Here is a 15,975-nt window from a genome sequence, read left to right as displayed (position 1 = left end):
GGTGCTAATTGGCATCATCAAATGCACAGTTTAGTAATGTCCCAGAGGTTCTCAATTGGATTCAGGTCTGGGGAACGTGAGTCAATGGCATCAATGCCTTCATCATTCATGAACTGCCTTGACACTAGAGCCACATGAGGCCGGGTATTGTCCTCCACCAGGAGGAACCCAAGGTCCACTGCACAAGCATAAGGTCTGACAATAAGGGATTTCACCCCAGTACCTAACAGCAGTCAGGTTACCGTTGGCTATCATGTTGAGGCTTGTGCAACCCTCCAAGGATATGAATTCTCAGACCATCACTGACCCACCGCCAAACCATTTATGCTGTATGATGATGCAGAAGTTGAAGAAATTGGTGTAAAAAATAATCCCTCACCATGGGGATTGATATATAGCAATATGTACTCCACAGAAAGTCAGAAAAAAATCACTGGAAAAGGACTGGAGTTTGTAATAAAATATAACTTTTACTGAAGTATAATATAAAATGGATATAACAAAAAACTACATGCAAGAAGAGAAAATAAAAAAAGGACATATAATGACATCCTTAATGATGAAAAAAAAAACAGGGTTAAATAAGCATAAGTAGTGTGAGTGTAACCCTCATGTTGTACGAAGAAAAAAGCCACAAAATATGCAACATGTATGAAACATTGATAGAATGTGATTTAAGAGCTGGTATTCCAAAATATCGATCTTAATATATTTCCCATATATATGAAAAAGGACTTGTAGTAGCTATGGGGTTTGTTGTATACAGAGCGGGCCTTAGGGGTGTGTGACCTGTGCGGCAGCACAGGGCGCATCACTCCTAAGTAAATGGGGCGCCGTCACTGACGATAAACATGCTGCCTGATGCTTCCGTAGATTACTCCCTCTGCAGCCCCTATCCCCTCCTACAACATAATCTTCTCTATGGTGGCACCATATTGTCTCCTCAGCCTGCCTGTGGACTACTGTGAATTCAGACTACGTCCTCTCTCTCTCGTCTGAAGCAGTCGGTACAGAGAAGTGGGGGGGAGTGTAGAGTTCACAGCCTGAGCGTCTGCAGAGAGGAAGCTCCATTTCTAGTCCTCTCCTGTGTCCCTCTTCTGTTTCTCCTGTACCCCCCTCCTCTCCTGTGTGCCCTTGCTTCCCTCTCCTGTGTCCCCCTTCTCTCCTCTGCTGGGTCCCCCTATTCTTCTTGCAGACCAGCTACTTCTGCAGCTGGTCATATCTTTTGTCCTGGGATGGGGCATGTTGTAAAGGCCCCTGCTGCTTCAGGAGACTGTCTGCATGAGAGATCCTACAAAGGAGGTAAGTGTGTGTGTGTGTGTGTGTGTGTGTGTGTGTGTGTGTGTGTGTGTGTGTGTGTGTATATATATATATATATATATACATACATCTGTGTGCATGTGGATTTATATGATTGCGTGTACATATGATACTGTAAGGGCATATTCACACATTGTAGTTTTGCAGCAATGATTTAAAAACAGTTTTTAGTGTTCTTTTGTGTAAATAGTGGCAAAACTCTGATGTGTACAGTATATAGTAGTATTGTGTATGTAGACTGTATAGCCGTATTTTGTGCGTAGTGTATGTTGCGATATAGGTATATGCAGTATATAGCGGTATATGGGAGTATAGTATATAGCAGTATAGGTATGTAGTGAATATAATGGTATTATATGTGTACAGTATATAGCAGTATTCTTTTATACAAACAATATGTAGTGTAGAGTATAAAGTGACTATTTGATTTACAGCATATGCTGGGCTTTATATGTACAATATATGGCAGATATATATATATGGACAAACCGTACATAGGGGTATAATTTATATGTACCGTATTATTTATGTGTACTGTATATGGCGGTATTATATATGCATACATTTTACAAACTTATTATTTATGTATAAAGTAAATTGTAGCATTTCTTGTGTGGAATGTATGTTATACGGGAGAGGGCACCAAAAAAATTCTACTGCACAGGGTGCCCTCTAGCCTAAGGCCAGGCCTGGTTGTATATACCCCCTACCTGTTCCTGTTGTGGTCTCTCTCAATCGAGTGGGATAGATTCATAAGGAATCCTATTCACATCCTCAAGTTTGGAAAGATTCTCCTGACGCGTTTCCTCCAGGCAAAAATTGGGATTTTGAAAATACCCCCTCTTTTTTGTATTATATAGAGTGAGTTGTGGGAACCACAAAGGTGTATACCACCAGTATTGTGCTAGTTTTTTTTTATTAAGGAAATGGGAAGAAGGGATAAGAGTTGTGGTTCCTAGGGGAAATTAGAAATAGTGATGAAAATAATAAACTTTATTAACATATTTTATTAAAAAAAAAAAAATTTTTGACATTTTTACAATTGTCCAATGTAGGTCAAATTGAATTGCGGTGCAGATGACCCCCTGTCCTACACCATGAGAGCACAATTTGCCTTATGAATAGTTAACTATCAATTATTACTGTCATACAATAACATAGCCAGACCTTTTGTTATTTGATGAGGTTGGTAAGAATATTGCTTTAAATTGAGCTTTGTTAGTTGCTCTGTGGTAAGCTATGTAGAGATCTGATAGCAGTGGTATAATGGTCTTTATTCCAAGTGTGCTGTATTGTGTGCACTGAATGTATCAGCATTTGCTGTTAATCAGTAGACACTGTATTAGTGTCTTAAAGTTCTCTTGGTGTAGATACAAGAGACAACAGACAGTAGCACGATAAAGTGTCGTGCTGAGATTTTTAGCATTAGTTGCTGATAGAGCTCTGTGTGCGTCTATCAGCGGGATCACTTGGCAGCCCACATTGTAATGGTATACATCGCTGACCACCGCTGCTAAAACCAGCAGCGATGTGGTAGCCCGTGTGGAAGAGCACTATGTAAAGTACCCTGATTATTAAGTGCTCGCTGTCAGTTCTCACCGCTAGTACGGGAGAGACGGTAGGCAGCAGCACAGTAGGGTATTCGGACTAAGCAGCCTATGTATACCGCCACTAAAAATGGCATACACCGCTGATCACCGCTATTAAGACCAGCAGTGATGCAATAGTCCGTATGAAGATAGAGGTGCACTGTGTGAAGTGCCCTGATTATTAGGTGCTTGCTGTTAGTTCTCACCGCTAATACGGGAGAAACAGTAGGCAGCAGCACGGTATGGTATTCGGGCTAATCAGTCTATGTATATCGCTCTGCTGACTCAGTGAACGCTGTCAGAGGTTTCACCCGGCAGAGTCTATCAAGACACAGGCACCGCTCTCCTTCCAGGAGCAGCGGTTCCACATAGGAATAGTTGCGGACTAATGATTTATATTGTGGATAGCAATAGATAGAACCAGGACCTATAACATTGCTTACATTAATATGACTCGACGCACCTTTCGCCGGCATTCCGGCTTCCTCTTGGGGTCTATTTTATTACAAACTCCAGTCCTTTTCCAGTGATTTGTATGGTGATGTAGGCAACATATTGTTCACCGTGACGTTTCTAGACACTTTCACGTCTGTCACATGTGCTCAATGTCTCATCTGTTAAGATATTGGGGCGCCAATGGTGAAATCTGCCAAATTTTGTGTTCGCTGGTGAATGACCATTGAGCTGCATGGTGCTGGGCTGTGAGCACCGGTCCCGCTACAGGAAGTCGGGACCTCGTGCCACCCTCATGGAGTCTGTTTCTGACCGTTTGGTGAGAAACATGCATACTAGTAGCTTGCTGGAGGTCATTTAGTAGAGCTCATGCAGTGCTCCTCCTGTTCCCCTTGCACAAAGAAGCAGATACTGGTCCTGCTGATGGATTGATACCCTTCTACGCCCCTTTCCTCTACTCCTCGTGTAATGGCACATGTCCTGATATCAGTTCCATGCTATTGAAATTGTGCTGGAAGACACCTCAAACCTTCTTGTAAAGGCACATATGGATGTGCCATCCTGGAGGAGCTGGACTACCTGTGCAACCTGAATGGGCTGCAGGTACCGCCTCATGCTACCGGTAGTGACAAGGACACTAGTTAAACGCAAAACTAGAGAAGAATCAGTCAGGAAGGATAAAGAGAGCGTTGTCTGTGGCCACCACCTGCAAAACCATTCCCTTTTTGGTTGTCTTGCTGATCATTCTCCAGTGCACCTGTTGTCACTTATTCGCAATCGCTTATGCTTCCTAAAGCTGGGTTCACACTGCATTTTTGCTGCGTTTTCAGCATGTTTTTCTTTGTTTGTTTGTTTTTTGTTTGATAAACTCCCAGGTCTCTCAATGGGAATTACTCTACCTAACAAAAAAATAACCGCAACAAAAACGCACAGTGTGAACGCAGCCTTACAGATTAGATTGAGATCTCTAAAGTTTAATTGATTTGGGGTTATACTGTGAAGCTTCAATGTTCCCTTAATTAAAATTTGAAAGTAACGTTTCGACTTTGATGTCTGTGATGCATTGCGCCAGTGATTCTCCTGCAGTTCTTTCATAGTCTCTGTGTAACCTAAGTCTTGAAATGTGAAAAGCAGATACTTCTTTTACATTTCATGGTTGTTGTTTTTTAGTTGTTTTTTTTTACACTACAAAGGATATGGCTATGACCTTGGCCTTTAGATCTTTGAGCGTTAAGGGTATCCGCCATGCTTGTACATTTCCAAGGTCAAAGGTAAATATATCTTTACCTCTTATAGTGTTCTTTATGAATGTAAAGTAGTGCATAATGTTTACCGGTTCTTATTCTACAGTGGAGGTACTTTTTTTTTTTTTCATTGATGGGCGATAAGATTATTATAGTCTGCCTCTTGTCAGTAGGTATCAAAAAGCTCATTCAACCAAATAATAAAGCACACTGAGCAAATGTTTACATTTGTTTGCATAAAGTGCCCATTTGTCCATAAATGTGACAACAATCTCCCAGCGTACATTACATCTCTAACAAAATAACCACCATTTAAGTGTATGGTGAAGCACTATTTTATCTATAGCTTTAGAGTAAACCCTTCGTGTTACACACAGATTTTTCTATCCTTGCCAGAGCATTACACAGATTCACAAAGTTGCCTTAGTTTAGATGTTAAGAAAAAGCTTCTAAGTTAAACTTGTGTTCATAACTTCTATAGAATCCTAGATGGAAATAATTTTTTCAAAAACGTAGGTGTCTCAAGACTATTCATTTGTAATGCTTGTGATATCTATATATATTTATATATATATATATATATATATAGATATGTGTGTGTGTATATATATATATAATGTGTGTGCATATATATATATATATATATATATATATATATATATATATAGGATTTTCTTACTAAGTGTTTGTTTTTGCCACAATTTACTAATGATTATTTTATACATAGAGTTTAAAGAAGATTAAGCAGATGGAAAAAGGCTCTGGTGACCGAACCAACGCTGACCTTGATGATTTGAAAAATTCAGATTGGGTATGATCCATATATCATAAATATCGATACCGTAGTTTTTGTTTCATTATCAATATAATAGCAGGCAAGACGGCAATGATTTGTGTGTAGTGAGGTCCCTGTACTACAATTCACTTACTGTGACCTTAATAATCCATTAATATATGGTCATTCATATTGATTGTCGCTGGTTCCACGAAGTCCGAGTGTTTTTAAAAGCATGTGATTATATTGTAATAGAAATTAATGTCATCTCTCAAATTATTATTGATATTATAGAGTCGACATATTACGCAAATCTGAAATCCAACTTCAGTATCTTTTTGTCTCTGACTTGGGCATGTCTTCTCAGGCCAGGTTTTGGGTCCAGGTAATGCGTGATCTACGAAATGGAGTCAAACTGAAGAAGGTACAAGAGCGTCAGTACAATATGTTGCCTATTGAGTACCAGCTGACTCCGTATGAGATGCTGATGGATGACATTCGTTTCAAACGTTACACTTTGAGGAAGGTCATGGTGAGTCAGTTTGGTGGAAGTTTTGTGCAGTGCAGCTTTGTGTATTGCTTTAAATCACTCCGCAGATTTACTCTACTACTGAATATAAGCATGGTTCTCTGTGGCCCCATGTGTTTAGATGTTAAATTGCTACTGTACGTTTCTAGTTTATCCTTAGGGCTCATTCAGACCAACGTGAATAACGTCCGTGTGCTGTGCATGGAAATCACACACAGCACACGGACCCATTGATTTCAATGGGGCCGTTCACACATGCAGGAGTTTTCACGCAGCGAGAGTCCGTTGCGTGAAACTCGCTGCATGTCCTATATTGGTGCGTTATCCCGCACCTACGCGTCCATTGAAGTAAATGGGTGTGTGAAAACCACGCACCTCACATGGGTGCACATCTGTGTGCGGTGCGTGATTTGCGCTTCAATTCAATTGAAAATAATAGAAAAAAATGTGCTTTTCGAGTGCGTGAATAACGCATGCCACTCGCAAAGCACACTGATGCGTAACGCAACACACACTGATCAGATTCATGCGTGGTTTTTATGCGCGTGAATCTGATCCGCTCGTGTGAATGAGGCCTAACACTGAAAGCCTTTTATATGCCGTTTTTTTTTCATTCTAGGTTCAGGGTGACCTCCCTCCACGATTAAAGAAGAGTGCTCATGAAATAATCCTGGATTTTATACGTTCCAGACCCCCGTTAAATCCTGTATGTATTCTAGCTAAGCAGTAATCCTGTATCCCATGCTTTTAGCCCATCTGACTTGATGAATTAAATGCCTGCAAATTCCTCACTAGTCAGACTCTGCAGTGCTGTATATGCACGCAGCCTCTTACTGTAAAACAGATTATTCATCTAAACAGCTGGCAGTATGTTCCCCACGGGAATAATGAGGTCAAATGCATTTTGGAAACACTTGTTTTCCATTATAAAGAATATATATTCATTCCCTTACCTATTTATAATGTTGGTTGACATTAATATAGTAATTTTACTTGCTGGAATCCTTTTCCAGATTAAATGTGTACATAGAAATAATTTCTGGTTACCTGTGTAGTGAATTTCTCTTTAAACCAGTAACACATCAATCTAGGATTTGTAATCTCGGGCATTGGCCTCATGCAACCTTTTATGTGATCATTCGAGTGGCACAACTTTTCTGACCTTGAGTAGTGTTTGAATATAAGTGAACGGGAAAAGTTGTATGATTAGAACAGTTGTATGGCGACCTTGTTCCCCATTTACATCTATTGAAGTGCAACGGTTTCACGTCGCAGCCGTTAAATGAAACTCCGACATGACTCCGTCTCAGAGTTGCACAAATTCTGACACAAAGTAATAGTAATGTACAATGTGGGTTTCCTGTTTAGGTATTTATTGATATAAAAGTCTAATTATGTGACTTTTTATTAATACTGACCAGATCTCAAGCATACTCTCCGGGCGCATTGTCGAACTAGTGGCCGTGGCTTCAGAGTTGCACAAAATACGACTCCTTAACTAACAATATCCACCGCTTTTCATATTCGGTCGTTCCTGGTGTTTTAGCCCACATTACATTTATCACGGCTTTCAAAACTAAAAACTCAAGAATAAAGATTTGCCAATGTTATTTACTAATACGTAAATAGATGTGTCCACAGTAGTGGTGATAAAAGGGAAAACCGTGATCATAGGGACACTCATTTTTCTGCCTTCCCATTGTTCAGCACTACGTTCAGCTTTACGTTAATACTTTAGGTTTATTGGTTAACTACATATATCATGGGGATAATACGTTTTATCTTTTTTGCAGGTATCTTCGCGGAAGTTGAAACCAACCCCTGCTCGTCCACGAAGTTTGCACGAACGGATACTGGAGGAGATTAAATCCGAAAGGAAGCTTCGTCCTGTGTCTCCAGATGAAATAAGGCACAGCCGCCTGGGTAAGAGCGTTGTATCACAAATCTGATATTTTGGTGGCCAAAACATTAATACATGTTGTTATAATTGCGTTTTTTTCCCCTTGTGGTTAGATTTTTAATGGGGTTCCATACTTTAGCCAAATGGTGCCTCAAAGACTACAACTTTACACAAAAGAGCAATTACTTTAGGGTTTGCAATAAGACACTTTAATTGTCTGTGGCTGATATTGTATATGAATTATATGTATATAATCGACATTACTTTAAGACCACTGCAGAAATGTTCTAATCCGCACTAGGATTACATTGAATGCAATACAAAAATTATTGTAGTTATACTACAAAGAGTTGTATAGTATAGGCAACCCTGGGTACCATCTTTCATGGTCCATTAAGCTAAATGTGGTAGGTTAAAATCCAACCAGTATAAGTTTTCTTTCTCCCAAGATCTGCTGAATATTGGGCAGGTACTAAAGACATAAGATTATTAGTGGATCATGACGAAATAGGTGGAATAATGTCTCATTGCTAGCTTAAAGAGCGTTGGTCACCAGAATGCTCCTTTTTTGTGTCTTTGGAGCAATCATAGAGTCATATAATATATTCTGCTCTGTGATTTTCCACCAGTTACTCAGGCTAAATTCACACGAACGTGTCCGTTTTGCGTCCGCAAAAAAACGCAGCGTTTTCCCTGCGTTGCAGTTCCGTGTGGCATCGATGTGTGTCCCGTATGGCATCAATTTTTTATGTCCGTGTTCATTCACATTTTTTTTATTTATTTTATTTTGTTCTCTGCGTTTCTTTAGCAACTGGTGTGTGAATCACAGACCGCACACGGAAGACGTCCGTGCGCTGTCCATGATTTTCACGCATTGAGTTCAATGGGTGCGTGATCCACAAAATAGTACGTGCGGTGAGTATCACGCAACGGAAACCCGCTCCGTGAAAAATAGTGTACGTCTGAATAGCCCTATTGAGTTGCATAAGTCCGGGTGCTGTCCGTTGCTTTAACGGACAGCACATGGCCGTATATAACGTTCGTCTGAATAAGACCTTACACTGAAGCAGACTTACATTTTATCTCTGCATCTTAAAGAGGCTCTGTCACCAGATTTTGCAACCCCTATCTGCTATTGCAGCAGATCGGCGCTGCAATGTAGATTACAGTAACGTTTTTATTTTTAAAAAACGAGCATTTTTGGCCAAGTTATGACCATTTTTGTATTTATGCAAATGAGGCTTGCCGACGTGTCCTCGCTCGTCCGACACGATGCAGGACCTGTGAGTGACGACACAGCGTGATCTCTCGAGAACACGGCTGTGTCTGCACTGCCAGAAGCTGGGCGTTGTGAAGAGAAGTGGATGATACTTCTCGTCAGAACGCCCAGCTAGTAAAAGTAGTAAAAACGCCCCGATGTACGCACATAATACACGCCCAGTTGTACTTTTACTTTAAACACGCCCACTTGGACTTTTGCAAGCCTCATTTGCATAACTACAAAAATGGTCATAACTTGGCCAAAAATGCTCGTTTTTTAAAAATAAAAACTTTACTGTAATCTACATTGCAGCGCCGATCTGCTGCAATAGCAGATAGGGGTTGCAAAATCTGGTGACAGAGCCTCTTTAAAGCAATGGCTGCTTATGAGTATTCCTTAGGGGTTCTGCCTTTTTCCACCCATCTTAAAATTCAGGTTTAGCAGCTGATTGGTTGATTATGCCAACTGACCCACTCTACTTAATCTGATTGGTTAGAACCCTCACTGCAGATCCAGCCTTTAGACTCATTCAAACAGAAGCTGACCTCAGACTTAATCACTTAAAAATGAAAGTTACTGAAGAGTTACATAGAGATATTAAAAAGAAAAACCTATAGGGGGAATTTAGGAAGACTGGCATTCTAAGCACGAGTATTAATCTAAACTGCGTTAAATTTATTAGATGGCGCATGCCTCGTAATAAATGAAGCGCATTTCTGGCTGTCCGTCCAACACATTTATTAAAGCTATAAACGGGAATGGATTTACACTATAATTTCCACCACTTTCTGGCATAAATTATAGTAAATTTGTCGAGCCGCTGGTGGCCCCATACCCTTCCACTAAGCTATGCCCATTTTTGAAAAACTGCTGTCAGATATTTTTTTGTGCAAATTGCTATTTTTGCCGCATTTGCGAATTGTCTACACCAGAAAACTGTCGTAGAAAGTGTAAGAAATTCCCCCCCTAATGTACCTGAATGTGTCCCTCAAGGTAATGTCATAAACGAATGCTGATTACACGCTAAAATTGGTGACAGACTTTAGGGCATTTATGTAAATGCTATGGTTTCATATATCTACGGTTCCAAACATAAGTTATTAGTATTAAACTGTCAAAATATAGATTGCAATTTATGAAAAAGATTTTTAGGGTACAAAGCATCGCAAAACAGTGAAAACCACGACAAAACGGTATGTACGAAAACTGCCTCTATCATAAGGAAGATCACTTAATGGATAATATTCACAGAGAAGGACCTCCGCTCTCATGGTAAATAAATAACAAATCCAACATTATGTTAACTATACACTTCTTGTTTGGAGAGCGCTGCTAACCGCTTGTATCCTTTTTACTTTCTCCTATAAAACCACACAGTGTTTACATGATGCCGCTATAACCCGATATATTGGCTTTGTGGGTGTGAAAGTATTACTAAGTATTTGTCAGAAGTAGGAGTCTGACTCGCACATGTTTATATATGATATTGCATTCATGTTGCTTTTCAGCTGTGCTACCCTTTGTATGCTTTATTTCTCACATTTTAGGTTTGTCTTTGCATCATTGGTCTCTTTTATGTTGGCTTTACAGATGAACTTCAAAATGACACAAACAGCTTACATGGCTATTACTGTCTATTCTTAGTTCTCAACATGTATAGAAATTAGCGCAGACAAACCAAGAAGCCAGAGAACAGCGTTTTTCAGTCAATCAGATGTAATATTTCATTTTTAAAGACAGGGGTGGAAGCTAAATGACTCAACCTGAACTTTTCCAGTTTTCTTTTGTACTTTTGTTTTCAAATTTTCACCAGTAGGACCCATATATGAAAATTTAGAAAAAGTGTCCTTGTAAATTATTGGGGTTTTTCCAACTTAGACATTTATGGCATATCCACAGGATATGCTCTAAATGTCTAATATATTTAGGTGCCAGAGAATTAATAAAGCAAGCAGACTTCGCTGTTTCCGTAACTCCCAGAGAAATAAAAAGGCAGATCTGTACACATTCGCAGTCTCCATTCATTCTACCAGGTGTTCTGGAAGGAGATGCAGGTCCCAGAGCTGGGACCTGCAAATATGAGACATTAATGGCATATCCCGTGGATATGTCATAAATGTCTACGTTGGCAATACCCCTTAAAATTTTAAAAAAATGTGCTCTAAAATGAAGGACGCTGGCACTTGGGCAGTAATACCACTTTTTCTCTGAGGCCAAATGTGTTTTACAGATTTTTTTTTTTGCACAGCTATCATGTTTAATGCACCCAATATTGCAATTTTTTAAATTAAATTAGTGTTTTTTTGTGTTTCTAAGCAACTTTGAAATGTACTTATTAGATTTTTTTTTTACTTTTTATGGTACAGCTTCTATGTATACAGGATACATAGAAGCTGTATCTTAAAAACTGAAAACTTTTTAAAGGAAGTGAATTTGAAAGTTGCTTAAAAACACAATTTTTTTTATTTAATAAAAACAATTTGCTTAAAAAGGTGTACATAGCCTTTGACCAACCATGTTCTCCTGCAATATAGATGATGAACCTATACAAGGTGAACGGTCTTGTTCTTCGACTCAAGACTACTGTAGTGTTTTGCATTTTTGCGCAAAGAATGCTGTGAAGATTTCCTGTCGTTTAAATGTTTTAGATCAGCAGAAGTGCGTTTTGCTGAAATATTTTGCCAGGTCAGCTATAGATTTCTGCGCCATCTGCAGTTTTCACACACTTTGAAGGTAGATATATTGATTAACTGTAGGTGCTTGTAATAAATAGACAAGGCTCTGAGAAGAAATTGATTTTTTAACTCCTGACGGTAGATCCCCTAATTATAAAGAATTCCTTTATGTGTATACCATCAATTCCTTAAGGCCTATTTACATGGAGAAATTTACAACATGCAGTTTTTGATGATTTCTAAAATTCTTCTAACCATAAGATGGAAGTCTTTACTACTGTTGTAAGTACAAATTGTTTCCTTTCTATCAGTTAATAAGACAGCGGACGGCCATCTACAAATGATAGCTATAACTTTTATTTTATAATTGATCAATGTCACAAAGGCAACAATTTCTGTTTATTACTTATATACCGTAATCACTCTATTTACACAGTCCTTTTTATTGTGATTGTTTTTTCTTCCAATCGTGCTAAAAAGTGGTATGTGTAAATGGACTTTTAGATGTGGAAAATCCTATTATCTCTGAATACATACTGTATGGCTGGAATCACACATGCAGTTTTTGTGGCCGTGTTAAGAGCCGAACACAGGAGTGGATACAAAAGAGAGGAGACCTATCAGTCTTCCCTTAATACTTTTCCTTCTTTTTGGATCCACTACTGTGCTTGGTCATTATTTTGCATCAGTATTTGGAAACTAAAACTAGGAGTGGGACCTACTTAGAGAAAAAATATAATGGAAATATCCGCTTCTGTGTTTTTAGATCCACTCCTGGTTTTGGCTTCCAAATATTGATGCAAAGTACTGTCCAAAATACTGCCGTGTGAAAGTGACCTTGAAGTATATCTTTCTCTGAGAGCAGGTCCCTTTTAAGGTTCATCAATTATCTCTTCGATTAATTAAAGGGTTGTGGGCCATGTGGTCTATGCTCTTTCCATCAATTAACAAATCACAACGAATTATTTTTAGGCCTCATTCACACGAAAGGGTCCGAGTGTCGGCCGGGAAAATCGGCCGTTTTTGGCCTATATTCCCGGCCAGTTTGCGTCCGATTCCGTTCCGGGCCATGTTGCCGTTTTTACCGGCCGATTTGGACCCGATTTGCATCCGTTTTTTTCCCTGTCCGTTTTAAAATCAAATGAATTTCATTTAAATTTGTTGCCACACACAGCCCTTTGTAGAGAATGCCACCCAGCCCCCTGTTGGTAATGCCACCCAGCCCCCTGTTGGTAATGCCACCCAGCCCCCTGTTGGTAATGCCACCCAGCCCCCTGTTGGTAATGCCACCCAGCCCCCTGTTGGTAATGCCACCCAGCCCCCTGTTGGTAATGCCACCCAGCCCCCTGTTGGTAATGCCACCCAGCCCCCTGTTGGTAATGCCACCCAGCCCCCTGTTGGTAATGCCACCCAGCCCCCTGCAGGTAATTCCACCCAGCCCCCTGCAGGTAATGCCACCCAGCCCCCTGCAGGTAATGCCACCCAGCCCCCTGCAGGTTATGCCACCCAGCCCCCTGCAGGTTATGCCACCCAGCCCCCTGCAGGTTATGCCACCCAGCCCCCTGCAGGTGATGCCACCCTGCCCCCTGCAGGTGATGCCACCCTGCCCCCTGCAGGTGATGCCACCCTGCCCCCTGCAGGTGATGTCACCCTGCCCCCTGTAGGTGATGCCACCCTGCCCCCTGTAGGTGATGCCACCCTGCCCCCTGTAGGTTGCACCTATCCCCCCCCCCCTCCAGGAGAAGTCACTGACTTCAATGTCCATATATGGACAGTGTAGTCACTGACTTCTCCTGGAGAGGAATTCCCTGCCACAGGTCGCTTCAGAAGTGGGTGACGTCACTGTGTCCATATATGGACAGTGTAGTCACTCACTTCTCCTGTAGCGGCATCCCCGGCCATAGAGTCGGGGATTCCGCTGCAGAAGTGAGTGACTTCGCTGTGTCCATATATGGACAGTGTAGTCACTCACTTCTCCTGTAGCGGCATCCCCGGCCATAGAGTCGGGGATTCCGCTGCAGAAGTGAGTGACTTCGCTGTGTCCATATATGGACAGTGTAGTCACTCACTTCTCCTGTAGCGGCATCCCCAATCCCCGGCCAGGGATTGGGGATTCCGACTCCTACAGGGAGCAAAAAAAGACCCTCTTCCTCCTCACATGCACTCTGCACTGTGAGGAGGAGGAGGAGAGAGAGCGCGAGCGACGGTAGACCCGGCCATCACTCGGGACACATTCCGGTGATGGCCGTGTATTACCCGGCCCCATAGACTTCTATGGGGGCCGGGTACCCGGCCGAAAATAGGGCATGTCCCATTTTTTGACAGCCGGTTTTCCCGGCCCGTCAAAAAATCGGTCGTAAGCATAGCCCCATTAGGGGTCTATTGTTCCTAATGCAGCCGGGTGCCGGACGATTTATGAACGGCCGGCACCCGGCCAGGAAACCCTGTCGTGTGAATTCCGCCTTACAGTATTTCCTCTGCTATTGTTTGACTTACAGTCCCTGCTTTATTTTACTTGAGGAGTTTACCATTATACCCCTTTGGTGAATTGATAGGCAGCTTAATTATTGTATAATGGAAAGTTCTGCAACATTCTAATATACTTTGTGTTTCATTACCTCGTCATTTTTAACATCTGTTTGCTCTCAGTGAATTGGCATGCTCTTATTTAAATTAAAAGACTGAAGGCCCATATCGACCATATAGGCAAGTCTCTGTGACCTAGATAATGCAGCATACACTGTTCTAAAGATTATGGTAGAATATACAGCCTTTGGATGTATATAAAATGTTTCCAATTACTAACAGCAAGCACATAGGTTTTAAAAAATTGAAACAAAATTTGCCCCATAACTTTTCTGTTAAACGGCTGCCTTGGATGGCTTATGTTGACATATGTTTTATTAACTTAAATAGCATTTTCCCATAAAATAAAAACATTTGTAAATATAAATCCTGGGAAATTCTGTCTACCTGCTTCTTGCTTATATCTGTTTTGTTTTTTTTTGTAAACTTTGAGACAATGAATATGGCTATCATTGCCGCTTTTGGGATTGCCACCCAGTTCTACTAATCTAAATCTGCGTACTTATGTCACGATATGGGAGTGGGTGGGGATCAGTTTCCAACGTAACTAAGCAGATTTGCCATTCTGGATTCATAGGAAATTGGTTGAGAACCCAATGGGAACTGTAATGGTATCCATATAAGTTATCACTGCAAAGAAACCGCAGAATAGAATTTTAAAAAACTGGATAAAAGAGGAAATCTGAAGGATTTAGATTTACAGTAGAATTTTTTTGTTTTATCCTAGTTGGAATTGCTCCTTATTTTGGATGTTGCAATATTGCCCTTTTATATGTCTTTTACATGATATTTCTTTTCCAGTTTACTTTTCTTTTTATTCCGTCACATTTCAGATTCTGCTATCCAGACCAGATCATGTAATCTGAAATGTATAATTGTTCTTATATTTTACTTTGTCAACTTTTCCTAACAGACTATTTTTGTTTTTCCAGTAATGCGGCCCCTTAGCATGTCTTACAGTTTTGACTTGTCAGGTAAAATGTGCACCTGGCGTATTCTTGTGGATGTTGTGGTCCCTCTTTCATGTGGTCCTTTGTCAGAATAGTTGTTTTCTGTCATGGTCAGAAATGCAACCACTGTATCAAAAATTACAGAAGACTTGTTCTATGATACGGTTTCGGATTTGTTGATGAAGATAGGAGACATCAAATAAGTTTTAGCCCAAAGAAAATGTATAGTTGCAGTTTTCTTTTTTTCCTTTTATTTACAAATGGGCAACCTTGTAAAACAAATTTGATCCAAGTCAACCCAAAAATTGTCTTTTGGGACAACCCTTCCAAAAGTAGACTGTAATACAATACCTTCAGTAAAACTGTTGGCAAAAGACAAACAAAATTCCTCCAATCACTTGAGCAAAGTTCAATATAAGATTATCCACGTTTTATAGAAGATATATAGACAAAGCGTCTTTCCAGTGCTACAACAGCACTACTACTTACACGTACCGCATAACATATTTGGTAAAATAATATGGTCCAATGTTCACCCATGTCTAACTGACCGATATATTAGGTTCTCCTCTGCCCGGATATATTAGGTTCTCCTCTGCCCGGATATAAAGTTCTCCTTCAGATTTTCAAATCCTTAGCATACCCTTTACTTCAGATTTGCAGCTGATTTCAGGCCATCCTATAAAACCTTCT

The 15,975-nt window shown here is 40.4% G+C and overlaps 1 protein-coding gene across 1 annotated transcript in view; it reads left to right on the top strand.

Annotated features, from left to right (window-relative positions):
* Positions 1 to 15,975, top strand: part of SPIRE1 (spire type actin nucleation factor 1) — a 183,954-nt gene that overhangs the window by 131,935 nt on the left and 36,044 nt on the right. Inside the window, exons 5-8 of the mRNA XM_075826447.1 lie at positions 5,334 to 5,417; positions 5,749 to 5,913; positions 6,530 to 6,616; positions 7,704 to 7,833. Of these exons, the coding sequence (XP_075682562.1) occupies positions 5,334 to 5,417; positions 5,749 to 5,913; positions 6,530 to 6,616; positions 7,704 to 7,833 (466 nt within the window). The remainder of the gene's footprint in view (positions 1 to 5,333; positions 5,418 to 5,748; positions 5,914 to 6,529; positions 6,617 to 7,703; positions 7,834 to 15,975) is intronic.

Source organism: Rhinoderma darwinii, chromosome 5 (assembly GCF_050947455.1).
Source record: "Rhinoderma darwinii isolate aRhiDar2 chromosome 5, aRhiDar2.hap1, whole genome shotgun sequence".
Classification (NCBI taxonomy): domain Eukaryota; kingdom Metazoa; phylum Chordata; class Amphibia; order Anura; family Rhinodermatidae; genus Rhinoderma; species Rhinoderma darwinii.
This window is presented reverse-complemented; position numbering and strand designations above follow the sequence as displayed.